General features: G+C 43.4%; 1 protein-coding gene across 4 annotated transcripts in view; it reads right to left on the bottom strand.

Moving 5' to 3' along the window:
- Positions 1-4,837: 4,837 nt before the first annotated feature.
- The window catches only part of POLR3A (RNA polymerase III subunit A), a 52,189-nt gene continuing 32,025 nt past the window's right edge, over positions 4,838-25,001 (bottom strand). For 2 of the 4 annotated variants that reach the window (XM_083614559.1, XM_083614558.1), the window contains 10 exons: positions 24,604-24,690; positions 24,027-24,109; positions 19,842-20,012; positions 18,099-18,192; positions 17,894-17,986; positions 13,185-13,349; positions 11,156-11,320; positions 8,667-8,798; positions 7,409-7,541; positions 4,838-7,086 (listed from right to left, as the gene is read on the bottom strand). In XM_083614559.1, the coding sequence (XP_083470685.1) occupies positions 6,938-7,086; positions 7,409-7,541; positions 8,667-8,798; positions 11,156-11,320; positions 13,185-13,349; positions 17,894-17,986; positions 18,099-18,192; positions 19,842-20,012; positions 24,027-24,109; positions 24,604-24,690 (1,272 nt within the window). In that variant the 3' untranslated portion in view covers positions 4,838-6,937. Of the gene's footprint in view, positions 7,087-7,408; positions 7,542-7,599; positions 7,743-8,644; positions 8,799-11,155; positions 11,321-13,184; positions 13,350-17,893; positions 17,987-18,098; positions 18,193-19,841; positions 20,013-24,026; positions 24,110-24,603; positions 24,691-25,001 lie in introns of those variants that run through there. The other 2 variants (XM_083614560.1, XM_083614561.1) reach the window with 1 other exon arrangement.

Below are 25,001 nucleotides of genomic sequence, written 5' to 3'. Positions count from 1 at the left end.
AATATTTTTGTACAAAGTAGTAAGTATTCAATCCTGTGACACCCCTCCTCCATGGTCTGAAGTGGTACAGTCCAACCCTAGACATAGGCTTGCCCCCTCAGTAAGAAAGGGGCCATGGCATGAGATTTAGAACACATTTACAGTTGCCATGGAAATATAGCCTGGTGGGCAAGTTCTCCATCCCTCACCTTCTATGAAGTATTGTGCAGAACCAGTCCTCGTCCCATGGTGGGTCACCAATGGTCACCAAGAATATGGACCTTCTTCTTCGGCGATCACTCATAGCCGAGTAAGATTGTCTTCCATAAACACAGTTTTAACAGTGAGTCCGTAAGTGACTGTGGAGGCCAATTCTGGATCCACATGTCCTTCCACAGTGGGGACATTGGTTTCTGGGCTGGAGTTGACCACGGTGTGGTTTTGCCAAGTGTGCCTTCCTCTTAGCAAGTTTCTCCCTTGCATCTTGAGTTCAAGTGTCTTCAAAGCCCATGACACCTTTGGTAAAGGCTGCTCTCCAGCTGGAGCGCTCACAGGCCAGTGTTTCCCAGTTGTCAGTGTTTATACTACATTTTTTAAGATTTGCCTTGAGACAGTATTTAAACCTCTTTTGTTGACCACCAGCATTACGCTTTCCATTTTTAAGTTCGGAATAGAGTAATTGCTTTGGAAGACGATCATCAGGCATCCGCACAACATGACCAGTCCAACAAAGTTGATGTTGAAGAATCATTGCTTCAACACTGGTGATCTTTGCTTCTTCCAGTACACTGATATTAGTTCGCCTGTCTTCCCAAGTGATGTGTAAAATTTCATTACACAGAGTGGTGGTGGTGGGGCGCTGTTGACAACTACTTTTTAATAGTGGCCAAAGAGATCCCATTTCAAGGAAATACATCTTCATCAAGGGAAAAAGTTCAGGAGATGCTTCCTGTTGCTTTCAAACTTCAGCTAAGCCATTGTCAAGGAAATAACTCCTGATCACGCCCCCCCTCACCCCGACAAGAGAAAGTGCCTTGAAACACATTGGACACACTGAGCATTTATGAATAAATTACATAAGCTAATGCAGTAAGTGGAATTCCTTTGTAAACTACTATGTATATATATGATGAAGTAACATTTTTACTTAAACCCCCACTCCCCCATATCGTTGCTGTTCGCATCCGTCTCGGGAGACAATGGAAGAGTGCGCCTTCAGGGGTAAAGTTGGATAGTTACAGTGCTTCTATTTTTTAATGTATTATATATTTTTTCTATTTTATTTATGATTTTCAGTTTTATACATTTCAATAAATTTACAATCATTTTAACATTTCAAAACTTGACTTCCTTCCCCCCTTTTCTGTGGTTCCTTAATTTTTAATATTTTCTGCATATCCAAATTAACTTAATTTGCTCATTTATTTATCTACTTTAAATATATACTCTTATAAAACTGCAGGTTATTACCATAACCCTGCCAATGTTCTTATCTGTTTACAGTTTGTAAATTTTCAGTAAACCGTTTCCATTCTTTTATAAAAAGTTTGTTATATTGATTTCTTATATCTCCAGTAAGTTTTGCCATTTCTCCATATTCCATTAAGTTTTTGTAACCATTCTTCCTTTGCTGAGACTTCTTCTTCTTTCCATTTTTGGGCAAGTAACATTCTTGCTGCTGTAGTCGCATACATGAATAAATTTCTATAGTTTGGGTAGTTCTGTCCCTATAATTCCCAAAAGGCTCCTCACTGTATATGTTTGCCTCCAATCCATGAGGGGGAATTGATATCTTCAGAGAACTGTCCTTTTCTGCATCTATTGCTCTATAAAGACATTTTCTTAATTGCTATGTAAAATAAACAAGCACATATTCCACAAATTCAGGGCAACTGATATGCAAAGAGGTTTGGGTGCGATGCATCTTTCCTCCAAAGGCGTTCATATCAGGAAACCCAGCATGATTAAATATGATAATCATCTATAAAGGCGAGAAAATAATTCAAAAATGTGCATCCATAAGATTACAAGAACTTTTGGCAGGCAACACACGGAATGCCTTTGGGTCCATATATTAATTTGAAGTAAGGCCCAGTCTTTAAACATCATGCTAATGCATTCATGATTATCTACAAGCAGTTGTGCCTGAAGTATAAATTATCGCTGCTCATCCAAAAGGAACACCTCTCCGAAGTTCTTTTTAAAACCTATCAATATGGCGCTTATTTATTACGCTGTCCTGTCCCAAAGGCTTGGAGCCAGTTCTATCATGTTCAAAACCACATTATATAAAGCAAATATATAACAAGAAACAAGACACCTGCAACATTTAGCCGAACAGCCCCCCAATACAGTATCAGCTAAATGTGGTTGCTAAGCAGCTACTGCTCTATTGCCCAAATAGTAGAGTCATGATCTGGCAATAAACCTCAGCGCTGGGATGGCAAATATTTATCTCTATTGACCCCCATCCCTCACCTGATACATACCCATGACCTCATCTGGGCCTTGCCCCCAACATCCAGGCCATGAGTGACACAATATACCTACCCATCTTTTCAGAGGGTTGTAGTATGGCCGTATTTCTCACTTTACAGACTAAAGTCCTCTCCCTGAAAGGCTGTTCAATTGAAGTCTCTTTTAGATAGACATAAGGAAACATAAACAGGGGTTGCCCCTCAAGTTAGTACCTGGACAGCAGACATGCATAATACCTGTCTCTATCTAAATTACAATCATTCTGAGTTTGCATGCAATTAGATACATAAAGGTAAAGGGACCCCTCACCGTTAGGTCCAGTCGCGAACGACTCGGATTGCGGTGCTCATCTTGCTTTACTGGCTGAGGGAGCCAGCGTACAGCTTCCGGGTCATGTGGCCAGCATGACTAAGCTGCTTCTGGCGAAACCAGAGCAGCGCATGGAAACGCCGTTTACCTTCCCACCGCAGGGGTACCTATTTATCTACTTGCACTTTGACAGGCTTTCGAACTGCTAGGTTGGCAGGAGCAGGGACCGAGCTCACCCCACGCGGGGATTCGAACCGCCGACCTTCTGATCAGCAGGCCCTAGGCTCTCTGGTTTAGACCACAGTGCCGCCCACGTCCCCTAATTAGATATATAAGCATATGAATTTTGATATTTTTACTTTGTCCCCCTTTTGGTGACAAAGTCGATCTTTTTTTTGCTGATGCATAAACAGCCACCTTATAGTACTGTCAGCATAGCATCCTGGATACTATGGTAAGCATGGGGCAAACGTAGCAACACGCTATTGAGGCAAACGTGCGGGTCTCTTTCTATCTCGTCACCCCGAGTGTAAGCTCGCTTCCCAGCACAGTCGGTCGTTTACAGCCGGAAATCACTCAAGTCAATAGTCATAGCTGTGATGGCAATCAAATTCCAGCTTGCAATACACAAAAGGACTCCCGCCCTCCTTTAGTGGCGAAATTGCCCCGGAGGGAAAGAGTTAAGCATGAACCTGCATGGCTGAATTAAAGTCAGCCAGTGGCACAATGTGGTTAATGTAGCTCCGCTCTGGGGAAGTGTTGTCTCTACCAGTGACATCCAATGTGAGGCCAGAGGGCAGAAAAGTTCTCTGTAAAGAATAAGGATGGGGAGGGGAGGACACTAAATATATCAGGAAACTGTAGGGTATGAGATGGGAATGCAAAGATTTAGATAGAAGTATCGTGTCAAGGCTAGATTATACAAGCAGCAGTATGGGAGGGAAGACCAGATCACTAGAGAATGATACTGTGGACCCAAAGCTTTTTGCCCCAGTGTTTCCAGAAAACGAGGAAATGTGCTGAAGTTGTAGACATTGCTGCCATAGAGCTTACACACACCAGAAATACCTTATTTAAGCCCAACAGACCAGTTAGTTAAGACAGCATCTTTGCAAAGCCTCTGTACATTTACAAAGACAAAGCAGCAAAATCGTTTTGCTGAATTACAGAACACCGAGTTAAATTGGTGTTTGAAATGTGTAGAAACCACTCCACCCCCCAAAGGAGTTTGTCAGAGCTTTGGGTTTTCAAGAAATTAACATCCCTTTTGACCAACTTCTATAATCTGTTTTGTGTTTGACTTGCTTTTAGTTGTTTTTATTTTTTTAGAGTTTGCAGAAAACTTATTAACTTTACTTGAAGTTTCATGTGTGTTGTCATTTCCCAAGGGCCCAGTTCCCATAACATATCCCCTGTGCAGGAAGGATCTTCTGAAGACTGCATATGCTCTGTGTGCATGGCAGCAGCTTAAAATTTGGACCTGTCAGAATTGATGTTCTTCACTCTTCCACCCCTTGTTTTAGCAGGTGGAGGGGTCTGGCTCGACAATCTCTTTTTAAACCCCAAACCAGCTGACAGCAGCACTGAATGGAAATGTAGAGACAAGCTAGATGACGGTTCAGTTCCAATCAACGTATTAAGTTTACTGACAATAATTACTGGCACATACTATTATGAATTGGTAGCCATCCTCTCTACAAACAATGATCATTCTCTGCACTATATTGTGTGTGTGCGCGCAAGCAGAGTATGGTCAGCTGATTCATGCAGGGCCGGAAGAAAAGATCCTTTGATTGGCTCATACATGATAGAAGCACATCACATGATGAATCGACACAAAATTGTGGGGAACAGCTCATGAGAAACATTGTAAATAAGGCAAATGGAGGTTGTGGCTGGGGGTGTCGCATCTGTGTCAGTTACTGAGACAAGGAAGTCATTACTTAAAGTCGCCACAATCATATAACGTTCATGTGTGGATCAGCCCTTAGATTACTGGAAAGCATTCATCTTTCTGCATCTTTCTAGCGAGTTACATAAATGCAACAAAATGGTCTCAGGGTACCCTAGGTATGCATGAATGTTCAAATAGTTATGCTTTATTAAGAATATTTATAGCAGTTTTAGGTAGAGAATTCCATCAGTAAATGACCCTGAACGCACACCTTGAAAAATTATCTTTATTCACATCTACAGTACGGTATAAGAAAGCAACATTTTCCCATGCTACATGTTCACATTTTGGAAGGGAACTTCCTTTTGGAAGCTTCTGGATTCTGAGGACCAACTTGTCTTGTATAACATTATCCACAAAACTGGGGATAGTGATCTGACATTCAGACCCACTACTGGCTCAAAGAAGAATTTGCAAACTGCCATACAAAGCACAAACTGCAATCACACAGTGGTCTTTGTTGCCCCATAGCCTCCCAAATACAGAGTAGCTTGTAGTGAATTTGGGGGGGGGGGGAATCATCTCGTTAGTACTCCAGCTTCATACCTTTTAGTCCATGGTGCTATTAACAGCTCAGCTCAGTTTTTATGAGAGTTGCTACACTCAATTCCCTCTAGTGGTAGGAGAGATTTGGTAATTCACGTTTAGATCTGGATCATCTTCTGGACTGACTTCTACTCTAGTCTGGCTTTACCTGGAAGGCTCTGAAGTACTGCCTCCATCACAGTCTTCACCTTCAAAAAGGCATCCAGAAAATAAGCAAATGAGTGGTCATGAATGCTATTCTGGCTGCATTACCAATTTTGTTTATTTTATTTTATTATCACTATTTTTTCGTATTATCTTTCTTTGTATTCAGAATTTGTTTCTTTATGCCTAGCAAAAAAAGAATCATGCAATTTGCTGTACATTATCATTTCTCTTTAACAAAAAAGCAAACAAACCAGAAGATGACCTTAATTCCTATGTTGGTGGTGATACTAACAAGCACATACAAATATAATTGCGAATCAGTTAAACATTTGCTCTGATAAACAATGTAAGGTAGTTTAGGACCAACGTGAAACGCATGAATCAGTATGAACCAAAAAGGGATAATTTAAACAATAAGGGGGGGAGAGGGGCATTGCCTTCATTTCCTCATCTAGTTTTCCCCATCATGTTACTTGCTATAAAAGTATTGAAGGGTTCCAAGTACCTTCATTTACTTAAAAACTTTACTCACAAACTCTTCAACATTCAGCAATATGAAAAGTGTCAGATATTACAAAAGTGAGTTTTGCAGCTTTCTTACCTACAGAATGCAATTGCTCTGGGGAGTAAACCCAAGAAATGTCTACTAGAATGAAAGGAGGGGGGGGGTGTCCATCAGCCCTCACTTGCACAATTCCCAGTCATTCCCATTAGCTCATCATTAGCATAACACTACTGTGTATTAATTAGGCTGGAGAAATAGTCAGTGTATCAGTGCCTGAACTTTAGCAGGTAAGATCATTCTCTGAATCTCCTAATAAATAAAATCAGTGTTGGCCATGATCCCAATGCTAACCCCCAATAGCTCCTCCCCATTCAATTCACTACCATTCAGAGCCAATTTTGATTCCCACCCCTCTGTCTTCCTCTCTCTTTCTGTAGTTACTCTGTGGTGGAATCTACATGGAATGGAGTTTTGTGAAATGGCCCCAAAATATAAAGAATTTATCGGGCCCCTTCCCCCCCCCGCCCTTTTTCTAAGAAGTTGCCACACAAAGTGTACTTGGGAAGCAAACTTTAACAGAAAAGGATATGCACTACATATGACAGCAAACACAACCTATTTGACATCAGTCCAACTGGAAATTACTTTGGACACTCTGACAGATGTTTATCACAGCTGGTAGAGGCAGCAGAAATCTTTCCTATTACTATAGCTAATGCTTCTGACAGAAATCCAGGCAAAAATGTTAAGCGTCTTCCCTTTCATAGGGATTTGGTGTCCCACAATCCACGTTACAGGTTTTTGATGTAGCAGGGAAAATTATTGCTTTTAAAAACCAAACGCCGTCAGCTGAAGTTCACTGCGGATTAACTACACAAAAGATAAACGCCTGCAGCAGTGGTGGATCAGTTGCGCACATCATGATCTCTCACTTATCCAGCCTCCAAACCCTACTTAGAGAGGCATGCAGCTCCAGTTTAAAATATGCCATCTGCTTGCTGTTTGGTGCTCTCCAGCTGCTACGTAGTAAGGGAAATATGGAAATCAGGGTTGTCGAAAATTAAAGGCCTTCTCGGGGGGTCTGCTTCCTTGTCAGCTTTATGCAGCAGCTTGAAAAGTCCAGTTCCAATGTTCATTGGGATACCCATAATGATGCACTCAGAAACGCCTAGAGAAGATCAAGAAAAAACAATTAAAGCCTCATATTTCCCATGCAATGTGCACCATGGACTTAAAGAAGCAGAGGTTGTTTAAGAGATTAGCTACAGTAATATTACAGATTACAATCGTGAAGACTTATCTAAAGCAATTATTACCTGCAAACCAACTTCACTACGTCAAGGCCATGGTGAAAAAAGGAGTAGGAAGAGAGATCATTCCCTAGTATGGGGCAACAGCAAAAAAGGCCATGCTCCACTTCCCCCATTTTCAGCCAGGATACATTTAGAGAGCTGTGCTTAGTGGCAAGATTCATCACCCAAGACACTTACCACACACTGAATCCTTCTGCCCAAAATATGCAGCGTCGAAGAGGTGATCTGCTGTCTTCTCAAACGAAGCAAGCATCAATACGCTCTCCTTCATTTTTGCCAGGCCAAACCGAGTAATCCCCAGAACCTCACCCTAGTCCGAGAAAAGGAAGACAGCGGAACCTCATAAGCTAATTCATGCTCAACAAAGGCTTTGACTCTGTACGAAGAAGGCAAATCTATACGGTGGATGAAGTTGCATTTCTTGTCCTGGGCAAGTGTACACTGATAGCTATATGGATGCATAATAATTTGTCCAGCATGGTTGTTAAGAAAGGAGATTTGGAACAATTGTCTTGCCCGCCTCCTCTCAAATACAACATATACATATATAACATATTTTTTTACATATAGAGTGGTACGTTTAGATACGAACGGGATCCGTTCCGGAGCCCCATTCGCATCTAGAGGTAAACGTAACTAGCGACAGCACATCTGTGCGTGCGTTGCTTTTCGCTGCTTCTGCGCATGCGCGACGTCATTTTGAGCGTCTGCGCATGTGCAAGCGGCGAAACCCAGAAGTAACGTGCTCTGTTACTCTGGGTTGCCGAGGAGCGCAACTCAAATGCACTCAACTCGAAGCATATTTAACCCATGGTATGACTGTACAACAGCCTAAGACCTCCTATGCTTAGTTTCTTATTGTTCTATTATATTAGGCCACTGATTCTTGAGTGCTAACTTCCCTTTCCCATGCTGGTGGCCAATCAGGTGTGGGGAAGCATCAATGTCTCTTACAATTGCTGGCAGCAGAGGCTGATCTCTCCCAGTCAACAAAGCAAGTGGAAAGAGTATGGCAGAGTGGCAGCTGACAGACCAGCCTGCTCACTCTGCCCACACTGCTCACTCTTGTGGCGATGGGCAGAGAGGAAGGAAACTGGGTACACCAGTGGGGGGAGGGGGCAAAATATGTGTGGACATTCCTGGAAGGCCACATCCGAATGATTCACATATTACTGGTTACTTGGACCAAAGAAAAACAACCACCCTAAACCTTAATTTGGGCTTAGAAGATATACTGTATGTCAGTACAGTAAACGGATGCCCATCACGAGGCTCTTTGCTACGCAGGCGCCTAGGAAGGGAGTAAACCATGTGGATATCGCAGCAAGCAACACTCGTGTAGGTGTTTCCCCGGTATTTTCTTCATTTACATTTATTTGAGGGAAGGAGGGCCAAGTGCATTGGTGGCAAAACAATGAAAAGGGAGAAAACAAACCTTGTATGTCATCAGGTCAGACAGCAGCATCACATGCCTCCGGTCAATGCTCATACCATGGTTTACCATAGTGTACTGAATCTCATTGATGATGGTGGTCCGGGCAGCCTCAATGCCCAAGGTTTTCTCGACCTAGTGGATTCAATTATGTGGTTTAGGGAAGTGGCAAAACATTGATTCCGCTGGCACATAAGCACTGTGATTTTCCAAAGCAACTCCTTCCCCCAAACTACAATCATTCCCACATATTTTGGCTTAAAAATTGCCCCGGCTTGCACCCAAGCTTGCCCCTGCTTCCTTACAGGCAGTAGCTTCCAGCGGTAGCATTTTTCTTCATTATCACACTTAGGATGCCTATTGAATGCTGGTTTTGACCTATAAAGCCTTAAATGGCTCAGGACCGCAATACGTCAAGGACTGCCTCTTTCCATATGAACCTACCTGGACCCTGAGATCATCTTCTGAGGCCCTTCTTCACGCGCCGCCTCCTTGAGAGGTCTGGAGGGTGGCAACACAAGAACGGGCCTTCTCTGTAGTGGCTCCCTGTCTGTGGGATGCTCTCCCCAGGGAAGTTCGCTTTGCGCCTTCATTATAGTGCCAGGCAAAATGTTCCTTTTTAACTAGGCCTTTGGTTGATCTGATTGACAGCCTGTGTCCTTTTAAAATGTGGCTTTTTTGGGGGGGGGTGCTATTGGGTTGTTGCTTTTATTTTTATCATGTATTTTGTGGTTTTATAACTGTGAACCACCCTGGGACCCCTGGGTATAGGGCAGTATATAAATTCAATAAATAATAATAATAACACTTTCTGAGTGTTCAGAGTGTTTCACTATATTACCGTATTTTTCGCTCGATAACACGCACCTGACCATAACACGCACATCGTTTTTAGAGGAGGAAAACAAGGGAAAAAACATTCTGAATGAAACAGTGGATGTATCATTTTTGTGCTTCATGCTGTGGCCACAGACATGTGATCTGATGGTGAATTTGGGGTGACCCAATGCAAAAATCCTGAGAATCCCTGTGGATCCATGCTTTGTAACCACGTTTTTGCACCATTGCAGCCCCAGGCAACAGTGGGTGTGTGATTTTGGGGGGGGCAGGCTGTAGCCATGGACATGCTATGTGCTCTGATGGTGAATTTGGGGTGACCCAATGCAAAGATCCTGAGGATCCATGTTTTGTAACCACGTTTTTGCACCATTGCAGCCCCAGGCAACAGTGGGTGCGTGATTTGGGGGGGGGCAGGCTGTAGCCATGGACATGCTATGTGATCTGATGGTGAATTTGGGGTGACCCAATGCAAAGATCCTGAGGATCCATGTGGATCCATGCTTTTTAACCACATTTTTGCACCATTGCAGCCCCAGGCAACAGTGCGTGTGTGATTTTTGGGGGGCAGGCTGTAGCCATGGACATGCTATGTGATCTGATGGTGAATTTGGGGTGACCCAATGCAAAGATCCTGAGGATCCATGTGGATCCATGCTTTTTAACCACATTTTAAGTGGGGAAGGAAGGAAAAATACAGAATGGACAAGGAGCACGAGAGGGGTGTGCAGAGAAGCAGCTGGCTAAGAATGCAGGAGAGGGGTATAACGGGAGGGAGGAAAGGAAGGCAAAAGTTTTCCCTCACCTACCCACCCAAGCCAGCCAGCTCTCTCTCTCTCTCTCTCTCTCTCCCTCCTGCATGTTTTCAGCAGCACCGGAGCACAGAGACGACACTCTGCTTGCCTGGAGGGGAGGGGCTTTCCCTGCTCTTTGTTCCGTTTGAGCAAACACAGCAAGGAAACAGAGGAGGGTGGGCAGTAAGACCCTGAGGCAGAATGCAGGAAAGCAGCCACTTCCTCTTTTCAGGTTTCCCTTCTCCGAGACGCGCGATTTGATTTTTGCCTGATTTTTTTTGCCATTTGGCTCCAGGGACCACACATTCGCTCAATAACACGCACAGACATTTCCCCTTCCTTTTTAGGAGAAAAAATCTGCGTGTTATAGAGGGAAAAATACGGTACCTTGCTGCAATCTGTATTAACCCCATATTGTAGATTGGGGATGGGAGGGGGGGAAGAAGTTAGTCTTGAGAGAACATGGCTTGCCTTAGACCACCTAGGACAGGGGTCAGCAAACTTTTTCAGCAGGGGGCCAGTCCACTGTCCCTCAGACCTTGTGGGGGGGGCAGGCTATATATTTTTTTGGGGGGGGGAATGAACGAATTCCTATGCCCCATAAATAACCCAGAGATGCATTTTAAATAAAACGACACATTCTACTCATGTAAAAAACATGCTGATTCCCGGACTGTCCACAGGCTGGATTTAGAAGGTGACTGGGCCGGATCCGGACCCCAGGCCTTAGTTTGCCTACCCATGACCTAGGAAATTCATGGAAAAGGTGACATTTGAACCAAGAACTTCCACAGGCTCCATCACTCAACCACTATGCCTCACACCGCCAGCTCATATCGCCAATGCCCTCTTGATGGCTACCTCGTAAGTGTTGTTCGAAGTAGTCCGTGTTCCTTTGACTCCATGCGTGGCCATGACAGCTCGCAGGTTGTCACCTTCCACCAGCAGCTTGTACTTCTCCTTCCCACTCTGCTCATCGATATGAATGACAGCGCGAGACACTTCCGGGATACCCTGCACAACCACCTTCATGTAGGAAAGGAAATCAAATAAAGTGTCTAGAAAACAGATACCCTGATAAATGCTTCTTGCTATAGACCAGATATCACAATCAAAACCCCACTCTTTGCCCTCCTTGCTCTTTCCTACAGTGACTGTTTAATATTGCCTAAACTGGAAGTGACACACCTGTAGCCTTCCAGATGCAGGTGACTCCCAGCTCCCATCCGTCCCAAGCCTGCATAGCCTAATGGTCAGAGATAATGGGAACTGAAATCAAGCAACATTGGGATGACTACAGATTAGCTTCCACCCCTGGCTCTTCATATTTGCTTGGGAGTTCCAAGGATGTGTGTTGTGACTGTGAAGGAAAGCAGTCAGAACACTCAAAGGCAAGGAGTCCACATAACTAGGGCTCACAATCTGCAACATAAAAAGAGAATTCCTACAAAGGGTGGTCTTCAGGGACTTCTGTACTTCGAGCCTTTTCACTTGGCGTGTGCATTTTTGCAACCCAAAGAATATGCATCCGGCACAGATCAGTCTACTTCAATTAGGCACTCAACTGATTTTGTTACGTAGTTATTTGATTTCTTTATTGGAAAGGAAAGGAAATAGTTTGGCTTTGGTAGGGAACTGGCTGTTTTTGAAAGGCCAAGCTATTTTCAATGCAATTGCAACCAAACAGAATCAGAAACACCTCCTCCCACTGGTTTCTTCCTCTTCCCCCAGTTCCTGCATGCCACTCTCTGCTCTGCATTATTTCCTTGGCTCCTCTGCATCCTCTTCAAGGGTCCCCTTCTCCTGTCCACCCTCTTTCTCTCCTTACCCCATTCCTCCAGCTCCTGTCTCTTCAGCCTGTCAGGCTCCTTTTCCTTCAGCAAACCTCAGCCCTGAGCTCTCTTTCCCTAAGCTTCCATCTATTGCTCAGCTTCTTTGTGACATCATTCTTCTTTGTGACATCATTACTACTCAGCCAATGGGCACCAAAGGCTTCACTGCTTTGACAAAATAGTGAGTGTGCTCACTGTAATTAAGAGAAGCCACCACTTATCACTCCTTCAAGCAAATTTGTGAAGTTATCCTTAAGAGGAACTTCCCAAAGAGCTTCAGTAAAACTAACTCAGTACCCTGAAGGTTTAGCACCTAATTTATTACACTGAAAGGGAGAAACGAGCTAAGAGGAAGGCACGTTTGGCAAATCCTCACCGTGATCAACTCCCACCTAGAAACCTATGTCCCCACTATGAAAGGCTGTGTGGATCCAGAACTGACCTCCACAGTAACTTACGGACTCACTGTTAATACCGTGTTCATGGAAGACAACCTTATTCGGCCATGAGTGATCGCCAAAGAATTACACTGTGATCCCCAGTATTATTTTTTGAATGACTGAAGGCATTTTATTGTACTTTACTCTCTCTCTCTCTCTCTCTCTCTCTGTGTGTGTGTGTGTGTGTATATATATATATATATATATATATATATATATATATATAAAAATAATATTATAATGCAGGTCATAGCTTAGGGAGCCTTTGGGCTGAAAAATGGTATGTAATAAAATCTGATCTCTCTACATATACATACAAACACACGCAAAATATAGATCATGCTATAAAATAGGCTCATCCAACAGCAAGAGGGCAATACCCAGATCAGCTTCTGTTAAATATGCACAACTTTATAAAGGTACAAGATGCCCAATATGTTTTCAAATTACAAAAGCTTCTTCAGGGGAAAAACGGAAGAAGTAAGAAATGAAACAGGGGTATTCTTAGCAGAGGTTTTCAAGAATTCTCACACTAAAGCAGTGAATCCTTTGAATGCTGTGATCTGAGCACATGCATTTGTTGTCGAGCATCACACACGGAAGGTGGAAAGTCCTTACTTTTGGTAGCTCTTCTTTCAGAGACTGCAAGACATAGTACATTGAACTCTTGCTGTTCTCTCGGGGAGTAACGCAGACAACGGCCTCACCGTGAACAGCTACATCCCCAGGCTTCACTCTCAGCTTCGAGACACAAATAGAATACCGCACAGTCTCCGCATTAACCTGTGTCACAAATGTCACTTTGTTATTTGCATAATTATTTCGACACTGGCCGCAGTTCCGCGGGCATGCAATTTGTTACACGGTGTCCAAAACACTAGTCTGGCAAAAGCTCTGCAAGCGATTATTTGCCGGCCTTCGCAAGATGCTATTCTATTCGGCCAGGCGATGTTCGCTACTGCCCAGGAGCCCCAAAAATATTCAGTTCTGAAATATGTGAATATCCATTTCAGCCTCGTGCTACTGAAGCCTGAGGGAGGCTTTGGGCGGCACAACTGACCCATACACCCTCTTCTTACATTTTCAATGTAATGTTGGAAGTAATGACTCCCAGGTATGGCCCCCCCCATGCTCCTCAAGTTGGGTGCATGAATTACAGTCATTCTACATATTGCACAGATGTGCAACTTCAGACTGCAACTGGTTGTGCTGAGTGCCATTTCAATTGACCTCGTACAGATAAAAAGGATGTACTGAACTAAGAGAGGATTGCTCTAAACCTTTCTTCCTTATATGCTAATGTATTGTAAGAGAGGTCCTTTGACTACTCGCTCACATGAAAGTGATACCTACAGCTGAAGAGGTAGAGGCTGTTTTACCACTGCAGGACTTTCCCAACTCATTCTGTGCCATGTGTAGCTTCAGCCTCAAACAGGGAAATTAACAGGAGGTCAGAACTCTCTAATTTCATCTGACTAACACTGGTGATTGATTTGATTGATTGATTGTATTTCTAGGCCACTTTTCATTCAAATGAATCTCAAAGCGGCTAACAAGCAATTAATAACCATAACATAATAAAACATAATAGCACATTGTGAATACAGCATACATCATATAAAATAATTAACAAATTATCAATAAAACAGTTGCAATCTATAAAAAACTAAACAAAACAGCAACTAAAAAAATAAGCTAAACCTCACAATTATGGCAAGTCATATGATTAACAAATCAACACAGCATTTAGAATCTATAAAACAATATTAAAAACATTAACAAAATAGCAATTAAAATATAAGCTAAGCACTACGTTCACTCACACAATCTCTGCAACCCCATGACTCAGAACCTTTCACTCTGTTCAGTTCATTAAAATACACACATGCGAATCATGCCTATTGTTAAGCCAGCTCAGCCAGATGTTTGCTGGCTGGGGTCCTCAAGTTGCAGGCCATGGTGTGTCGCCAATGGAAGCTAAGGCAGTTAAAAAGTTAAACATGGAGTCCAAGTGGCCAAGATACTGGGAAATTTTGGAAAAGGAAGGGGACAAACTGAGATTGCAGAGCTTTGAGAAATTAAAAGGGAAGGTGAGAGATTGGTTGCATTATCATCAAATAAATGAAGCGTTTAAACTAGACAGTAAAATTGGCTTCCAGGTGGAAAAATCAAAATTGGAGACAGAACTGTTAGAACCCAGTACTAAGAATTTGTCAAAAATGTACAATTTGCTGCTGAAATGGAATACACAAGATGAAACGGTTAAATCAGCCATGATTAAATGGGCTCAGGACATTGGTCATAATATTTTGTTTGCTGATTGGGAAAAGTTGTGGACCACCGGGATGAAATTTACGGCATGCAATGCCTTAAGAGAAAATATTATGAAAATGATATATAGGTGGTACATAACCCCAGTCAAGCTTGCAAGATTTACCATTTGCCTGATAATAAATGTTGGAAATGTAAAGAAACTGAAGGTACATTTTTTCATCTTTGGTGGACTTGCCCGAAGATTAAGGCATTCTGGGAAATGATCTATAATGAACTTAAAAAGGTATTTAAATATACTTTCCCCAAGAAACCAGAGGCCTTTCTCTTGGGTATAGTCGGCCAAGGGGTGTTAAAGACGGATATAACTTTCTTTATGTATGCTACAACAGCAGCTAGAATACTCATTGCGAAGTACTGGAAGACGCAAGAGCTACCCACACTGGAAGAATGGCAGATGAAGGTGATAGACTACATGGGCTTGGCAGAAATGACGAGCAGAATCCGAAACCAAGGAAGAGAAGCAGCGCAAGAAGAATGGAAAAAATTCAAGGACTATTTAAAGAAATATCACAAAGTTAACGAAAGTTAGAATGATGTTGGATTGGAAAGTAAATGGTTACTATTAGCAATGGTTAAGACAAGGAGAATAAGGAAGATTAGTTTAAATCTAAATTAAAATAAGGGAAGATTTGCTGAGTAATTGATAAGAATTTGGAATACAGAAAAGGGAGGCATGAGGAAGTCGGGGAAGAAAGGTATAAGAAATTAGGATATGAAATGGTACATGTTTTTTTGTTTTGTTTATGTCTTTGTATGTTTATGTATGTTATGTTTATACGGAAAAAATTCTTGAATAAAAATATTATATAAAAAAAAAAAACAAGTTGCAGGCCATGGTGGGGATGGGGCTCTCAGGCCTACCACCAGTGGTAAGGTGGAGGTTGTCTCCGGGTAGCCTGCCTAGGCACTGTTGAGGAGGAACTTGCCCACATTGCTTTCAATAACCAGGAGGTCCATTCCCACTTGAGGAAGTCCAAGACAAGCCTGTCCCTCTGAAGCAGTGAGTGGCAACTGCATTTGGCATGGTAGATGCAAATAGAGGAGGTAAAGGTAAAGGGACCCCTGACCATCAGGTCCAGTCGTGGCCGACTCTGGGGTTGCAGCGCTCATCTCGCTTTATTGGCCGAGGGAGCCAGCGTACAGCTTCCGGGTCATGTGGCCAGCATGACTAAGCCGCTTCTGGCGAACCAGAGCAGCGCAGACACGCCATTTACCTTCCTGCCGGAGCGGTACCTATTTATCTCCTTGCACTTTGACGTGCTTTCGAACTGCTAGGTTGGCAGGAGCAGGGAGCTCACCCCGTCATGGGGATTCGAACCGCCAACCTTCTGATCGGCAAGTCCTAGGCTCTGTGGTTTAACCCACAGCGCCACCCTTGTCCCTCCCTGCTCTGCCACGGAACTCACTGGACCATCTCTGGCTAGCCACTGCCTCGTAACCTAACCACCATGATTTGCAGCTGCTCACTGCCCGTTGCCATGTTTGGACCAACAAGAGAAGCGTAGTGGCAAGAGCAACCCCACGCTGTTGAAGAGAGATTACTTGGGGCCATATGGGCTCAGGGATTACAGAGGTAGATGAACTGCGGGGGCCCTCAAGAGAGCAGGAATTGATGCATTAGTCGGGTCTGAGACAATATTAGTTTTACATGCCCTAAAGAGATCAGTGCAAATCACTCCAGGAATTGCCTGCTCAGAATTTCATCAGAAATTTATTTAAAATATTGTCTGCACAGCAGCTGCAAGCCAAGTTCTATGAGCCAGCTTTCATGGTCAGAGTAATTACATGGTGCAGATTATTGTTAAGATGCACCACTTTGGACCACAGGTGTAAATGACATTTGGATGCTTCTGCATATGAGAAACAACAACCAGGCATTATGGGGTTACAAATCCTGGTGCAGACAGGGATGGAGGAAAATTTCATTTAGTCTGGATTTTCAAAAACGCTGACCCAATTCACACCTCCAGACTAATGCGCAAATCGGAGTGCAATTATCCTTTGGATTTTGCATTTTTCCAAATTTTGCAACGCAGTTTTCATCTCAAAAGAAAAAGCATACCAACATACAGATTTCTATTTTTTTTATCCTGAAATATGCATGTTGATATAAACTACATATATACATATTCTGCATAGATATCCAAATATGAATTTAGATACTACAGTCGTACCTTGGAAGCTGAACAGAATCCATTCTGGAAGTCCGTTTGACTTCCAAAACGTTCGGAAACCAAAGCGCGGCTTCTGATTGGCTGCAGGAAGCTCCTGCAGCCAATCAGAAGCTGCGGAAGCCCCGTCGGACGTTCAGCTTCCAAAAATAGTTCACAAACCGGAACAGTCACTTGCGGATTTGCGGCATTCAGGAGCCAAAACTTTCGACTTGCAAGGCATTTGGGATCCAAGGTATGACTGTACTGTTCATGGGCTTTTTTTTTTTTTTTTAAAAAAATGCAGATTAACATGGAAAGGGATCAGAAGAGAGTTAGGGTTTTGTAGCTCTGTGGTAGAGCATCTGTTTTGCCAAAGGCTCCAGGTTCAATCCAAAGCATCTCCAAGTAGGGCTTTGATGTATCCAGTCTGAAACTATGAGGAGCTGCTGCCAATCGATGTAGACCTTACTGAGTTACATGGACCAATGGTCAAAGTCTCTATAAGGTAGCTCCCTATGTTCCTATGAATAAATGTGTGTGAAACTGACGCAAGCTGGAAACAGAAAGACAGCTAGACTGATCCATCTGCTCCCTGCTCACTTCAAATCTGGTTAGGGGGAAACTAGCAGAGAACATTAATTCTCTTTGAAAATGTGCATAGATGCATGCTGCAGAAGCAATTAACATATTGAAGGTACCACAGAGCAATAACTAGAATAAATTAAAGCACTACAGAAAAAGCCACGCTAATTTTCACTGCTGTATCTGCCCTGCCTGAAGGCACCCCTGTGGCAAATCAGTTTCTCGAACACAGTATCAGTGGGAGGGGGACACACTCACTTCCAGCCTCAGCAGCCTAATCCGCTCTAACGAAAGCTTGACGAGAATGAAACAGTCGTCAGGAAGGAAAACCTCTTCAATGTACTCCGAAATCTGAAAGTCAAAAAGAGAAATTCAATCGTGCTCATTGTTTAATAAGCATCACAGCAGTGCAGAACCATAATTGGAAATATTGTATATTAAGCAACAATAAGGGACCGTCTACCTCTCCCAGTAGTGTCTTCTCTATTCGTCCTTTAACCAAACGGGCAAAGTCTGGATCATCGTCCGTGTCAAGGTGGGCTGTGATAATTGGCGTACTATAGAAAAGTAGCAAAAGCATATTGTTGTGAAAAGCCTACTGGTTTATTACCTTTACGTGCCATGAACATTACTAATAATTCTATTTTATATATCGAGAACTAAACATTGCACAAAACAACTTACGATGCCCGTACGTTTAAAATCTAAAAAAAAAAAATCCATAAACTGCATATCTGCAGTTATCTGCTGTGGTATTAACTCACTCTGCTGAAATTTGTTGCTTTTCGGTAAGAAGAATGCCAAACCAATTACTGTATTTTTCGCCCCATAGGACGCACCGGCCCATAGGACGCACCAAGTTTTTTGGGGGGGAAATAAAGAAAAAAAATTTTATTTCCCCCCCAGGCGCTTGCGGGGCAGGCAGCGTGGAGAAGCGCTCTTCCCCCCGCCGCCCGCCTGCAGACCAGGTCCGGGGACAGTGGGAAGACGCACTGCGCCTCCCAGCTGTCCCCCAGCGCCGGGCTCCCATGGCTTGCGGAGAGCTGCGCAAAGCCTGGAGAGCCCGAGAGCGATGGCGAAGTTGCGTGCAGCTTCGCCATCGCTGCCGGAGCTTCCCCCGACCTCAGCCCCCAAAACGGGTCCGAGAGCGATGGCGAAGTTGCGTGCAGCTTCGCCATCGCTGTCGGAGCTTGCGGGGCTGGGGAAGCCCAAGCTTCCCCCGACCCCAGCCCCCAGAATGGGTCCCAGAGCGATGGCGAAGTTGCACGCAGCTTCGCCATCGCTGTAGGAGCTTGCGGGGCTGCGGGCGGGCGCAGTGGCGTAGCGTGGGGGGTGCAGGGGGGGCCGGCCGCACCGGGCGCAACATCTGGGGTTAGGGCAAATCCATGGGCTAGGGGGCGCAAATCCACGGGTTAGGGGGCGCAAATTACTTGCCTTGCCCCAGGTGCTGACAACCCACGCTACGCCACTGGGCGGGCGAAGCCCGAGCTTCCCCCGACCCCAGCCCCCAGAACAGGTCCCAGAGCGATGGCGAGGTTGTGTGCAACCTCGCCATCACTCCTGGAGCTTGCTGGGCTGGGGGGATAGCTTCCTGAAGCCTGGAGAGCGAGAGGGGTCGGTGCGCACTGACCCCTCTCGCTCTCCAGGCTTCAGCGAAAGCCTGCATTCGCCCCATAGGACGTACACAAATTTCCCCTTCATTTTTGGAAGGGAAAAAGTGTGTCCTATAGGGCGAAAAATACGGTACACTGTAACTTTTTAGGTTCAGTTATTTTTGTGCTTTGATCAACAGGTAGGCCTAACAAATAACTCTCTACCTTTTTTTAAAAAAAGGTCTCATTTTGATGGATCAAGAGAGCAACAAATACATTGAACCCCTATAAATGGGAGCATTTAGCAGCCATCCAAGATAAGGGATATCATCCTGCAGCTTATTCCCCCCCCCCAACAGTAGGCAACTTGCAAGCAGAAGTTGAGTTACTAAACTTGTTTCCTTTTCAGAAGACATTACAACAAATGTTTGTGTCATAGGCAAGAATTACTGGATAGATCTAATGTTTTAGTTATCCTGCTCCTGTCAGTTTCTGTTTATTATAGTGCCCAGACTCTGACTCCAGCTAACATGTTGACAGAGAGAGACCTCCCCCTGTTATAATTAAATCTGCCATTCAAATATCAAGATGAGAATAAAATCTGGCTGCAGTACCTGATGGCTTTGGAGGCATTGATGATCTCTTTGATTCTCGGCACCCCTAGCGTGATGTTCATTGAGGCAACCCCAGCAAAATGGAAAGTTTTCAGAGTCATCTGTGTACCAGGCTCTCCAATACTCTGAGCGCACAGAGCTCCCACTGCAGAGCCAGGTTCCATCTGTGCCCTAGGTTATAAAACCAAGAAAACTTTTGTATTTATTAATTTTCACACCTACGTGTCTACTCTAGAGAGTTCCTGGCTGAGCTGGCCTCCAAGGACCAAGATCCCCATTCTCTGTACTGGATAAAAAAACCCCAAAAGGTTCAGTGTGGCACTATGGAATCATAAAACCCACTTCTTTAAACCCTGGTGGAAGACAAGAAGCTGTGTCGCAGCCTAGGAGCACAGACGGCTCAAAATCTTTCCGTCACCTTTTTTTGCGTTCTGAGAATTCATCAGGCACTGGCTGCACACTTTCAACTATATATTATATAATGGTCAAACACTCTATTTTAAGAAAGTGAAAGCACAGGTGTTCAGGAGAGCCGTGCATTTAATACACATTTTGTTTTTCTCCCTGATCCTTCAGAATCACAAAGTCCCAAGATCAGCTGCTTGAAACTGTTCCCTCATAAGCCTCATGGCATATGCCCCCTATGCTCAGCAGACGGTACCACACTTCTAAAAGATAAAGAAGCTATTGCACTGTGCTGGAAAGAACATTACCAACATCTCCTTAACCGCACGCCCCCCCCCCAATAGCTGCTGAGGTCCTCTCACAAATTCCGCAAAAACAAGTTAGAGATGAGCTTGCAGTATCTCCAAATCTGGGAGAGTTGTGTACAGCTATTACCCAAATGGAAAACAACAAAGCCAGCGGACCTGACGGGATACTTGCTGAAGTCTTCAAAGTGGGTGGAATTGAACTTAAACAACAACTTCAGAAGCTCATCGAAAAAATCTGGGAGAGAGAAGAGATTCCAGCAGACTTTAGGGATGCCAAAATTATCAACCTCTTTAAAAAAGGTGATAGAATGGATTGCGGAAACTATCAAGGCATCTCTTTATTAGCTGCGGCCAGCAAAATTCTCGCAAGGATCTTAGCAAATTGTCTCCTAACAATATCCAAGTCTACCCTTCCTGAATCCCAAAATGGTTTTCGGCCTTCTAGGGGGACAGTGGACATGATTTTCACTGCTCAACAGCTTCAAGAAATATGCACAGAGCAAAACCAACCCCTGTATATGGCATTTTTTGACCTGACAAAGGCCTTCGACAATGTAAATCGTAATGCCCTGTGGACTGTTCTTCTGAAAATTGGCTGCCCAGATAAATCTGTAAACATCCTTCAACTCCTCCAGGAACAATCAGGGTCTGCTATATATAATTACCCTATTTTGAAATGCCTTCAAAGGCAGACAAAATGTTTTTTTACCCTATAATAAAACATATCAACCATTTGACAGCAAATAGCAATATGGGGACAGTGAACACTAGAAGCATCAAGGCTATGAACCCCATGACATGAAAAAGGTGTCTTATTATATCAACATGACTTCATTTGGTAGATGAGATTCAATTGGTGCCCTTACCAAGGTCACTGGACCAGCCCCGATCTGAATACTCCAATGAATATTATCAGCACTGTCGTTTTCTTGTGCACAGGCTAAGTGATCTCAGCCAAGGAGGTCAACATCAAACAATTATTTTAAATCCCATTTGTTAACCATCCTCATCTGGCAGGGCAAAACTAAGGCTCCAAGATGCACAGAGTCACAGCAGCAATATGCTTAGCGAGAGACCTTATGCAACGAAGCAAGTAGAAGATCAGAGGACAGCTGTCACCCTTAGTTAAATCCCAGCGAAACAATCCTACGGCATATTATGGACCTTCTCTACATAAAGCAAATCAGCTCACAGAGCAGTAACAGCCTCAAGACTAGTACTGTCTTCTTCCAGTATAAAAAAAGTCTCAGCCGTCTCAAAACCAACGTCAAGATTCAGGATAAAGGCAGTTCGGAAACAAAGGTAACTTCCTTTCCACTGATGCCGAGACAGAATATTTAGATTGGGTGTATGTGTGTGGAATCAACCCACCCCAAAATATCCACTCCATGAGGGCTGGGAAGGGAAATTGCTTCTCCCAATAGTCCTGTTTTTTTGGTGATCTTACACACAAGTAAATTCATTCGCAATTCAGTGTTTTATGTGCCCTTTTGCTGCTTCTGCAATACATTTTCAATATGGTTTTAGTGCTGCTGTTCCTCATAGAAGTTGCTTTTATGTTGTTACGGGCTAAAAGCTAGCACAGACATTTAAAACAAGCATTATTCTTATACAGTATACCTCCTATTACAAAATCTAAATGACAGAGAAACCATAGGTACAACATGCTTAAACTTAATAGTTTGTCTAGTGGGATTTATTATTAGTTAATGCAGCAGCCGTCCATAGTTGGAGAACTTGAGGCCTAGGATAATTTCAGATCTCCTTCCGTTTCGTAATCTGGAGCCTTCCGAGTTTGCTACCACCTGGTGGAAGGCAATCAGCACATCCAAAGGCAAGACTACTTATAGCGTTTCACTGCAATGCAGAGATGGGGAAACTGAGGCCCTCCAAATGTTAATGGACTTCAACTCCCATTAACACTGCAAATGATCAGGGATTATGGGAGCTGCATTGCAGCTCCATCTAGGGCAGGCACCCCCAAACTTGGCCCTCCAGATGTTTTGGGACTACAACTCCCATCATCCCTAGCTAACAGGACCAGTGGTCAGGGATGATGGGAATTGTAGTCCCAAAACATCTGGAGGGCTGAGTTTGGGGGTGCCTGATCTAGAGGGCAGCAGGACCCCCATCTCTGCAATTGTCGTGTTTCATAATTACTGTTCAATTCAATGTAATAACATTTGTTTAAATATATACTGTAATAATAATAAATTTGAATGTCATCCAGGAAATGTCCTGCTATATAATACCCTTCGTTTCAGTAGTAGTATTACTGGGAAATCTCAGGTGCTTGCATTTATATTTTGTTCGACTGCAAGAAATAAAACGTGTGCTTCTTACTACTGGAGAAATCATAAGTACAAAAAATTACGGCGGGTGGGTGGGGTGAAGGTGGATTCACCTAACGCAGTGGTTCTCAAACTTTTTTTCTCTGGGATGCATTTTCAGAGGAAAAAATTGCCCAATTTTTTTACTGGTAAGAAATACATTGGGAAACAAAACAAAACAACTCCCAGCAATGCTTGATTTGTAATACAGAACACAACTACTTTACAATGTGATCACAGGACATCTGGAAAATAGAAATCATTGTGGCTAGCTACACAAGAACATGAATTCTTCCCAAAATATAATACTGATTGTCCTTGAATCTTTCTGCCACACTTGCCATCCTGCCCTGCCCATCACCCTTTAAGAACCACTGACCTAATGAGTCCCCTCAGTGCAAGCCATGCGTGAAGGCTTCTGCAATGGGGCTTCCCCCTTCTGCTCCCCCCCATGGCTCTGGGGGTTGGGAGAAACCCCAGAACAATGTAATTGTGGGTGGGGGGTGGGTAGGAAAGGGATGATCCTTTAGTCTGGGAAGCTGCAATGCTTTTTAGGTTTGGGGAAATACAGTGATACCTCGGGTTACATACGCTTTAGGTTATATATGCTTCAGGTTACATACGCTTCAGGTTACAGACTGTGCTAACCCAGAAATAGTGCTTCAGGTTGAGAACAGAAATCGTGCTTCAGCAGCGTGGCAGCAGCAGGAGGCCCCATTAGTTAAAGTGGTGCTTCAGGTTAAGAACAGTTTCAGGTTAAGTACAGACCTCCGGAACGAATTAAGTACTTAACCTGAGGTACCACTGTAGTAAGTATGCAAGGAATTTAACTATGTATCAGGGGAGATGGGCAACTTTACAATCAATCTGAGGGAAGCTGGTCATTGCCATTTTAGCATGAATCATGTAACAATTGCAGATCTATTACTATTTAGCTATATTGACACTGAGAAAAACATCTGAGGGAAGAAACTGAACTTTGGCTAAAACTTGCTTCCCGCTTCAGACCTCCTAAGTTTTGCCCGAGAAGCAGGAGAATACTTTCTATCAGTTTCTCACCTACTTATAATCAGATTTGGCTAAATCAGTTCAAATGACATTCACTCCTACCGGGGGGGGGGGGGGGAGAGAATTATCCATACCTCATATACTTCTCTCTACAGGTTTCTAGAAACTTCTCCAGCTGGGTTGGAGTAATCCGGTCCAATTGGTACAAAACATACGGCTGAAGCAATAAAGAGCCAGAACAGTTAGGAATTTAATTCAATAGACAGGGCATGTATTATGCATTCCCCTAGTGCCCAATATGAAAACGCAGAGGAAAAAACCAACAGTGACATTCACTTCTGTTCCCCCCTTCCCTGCAGTAAGCGAGATAATAAGTTATGGAAAATATTTAAGCCGCAGCTGTTATTCAGTACATATATCCAGAATCACTGGGGGTTAAACTTTAAGGGTTGGGTTTTTGTTTATTGTAATGAAAGCATTGTATTGAGTTTCCGAACCTCCCTGCTTCAGAAATAAGTGTAGGACAGATTATTAGACAAGGTGCAACACTTTGTCCAGCTTTATGAAATGACAGTGGGAATGGGCAGTTCTGGAAGATACCAGGTATGGGAATTAAGGGTGTATTACACAAGCTTACATGCAAAAAATAGTGCCCCTCTCTTCATCTGTTAAAGAGTATGGAATTAGCACACAACCCACAAGCAACATTACCTCTGTTGTGCCATTGTCATTAATGCCATACTTGTCCCTGGTTTTCTTGATCTTCTCGGACATAGCCTTGATGAATTTTTTAATTTCCTGCAACAACAGCAAAAAATAAAATAAAATGCACGTTTTAAGGCTTCTCCGCCTTATATTCTGCAGCCCAGCTACTATGGAGACACTTAGCTTATAAACATCTGGCAGTATTTTGCATTAGTAAAAAAGCCGTAAAGCATAAAAGTGATTCAAAAATGCATTTCATGCCACAACTGCACACTTCAAGTTGCTTTTGGAAAGCAGTTGAAATAGCTACCTGCCAAGGAGCAATAAAGTGATTACAGATGTTCTCTCTGCTAGAATATTGGGGAGTTTTCTGACTTTATATACATCTCACAAAGCTGAGAGAG

Source organism: Podarcis filfolensis (assembly GCF_964270895.1).
Source record: "Podarcis filfolensis genome assembly, chromosome: 5".
In the NCBI taxonomy this organism is placed as follows: Eukaryota; Metazoa; Chordata; class Lepidosauria; order Squamata; family Lacertidae; genus Podarcis; species Podarcis filfolensis.
Note: the sequence above shows the minus strand (reverse complement) of the source record. Positions and strands in the feature narration are given on the sequence as shown.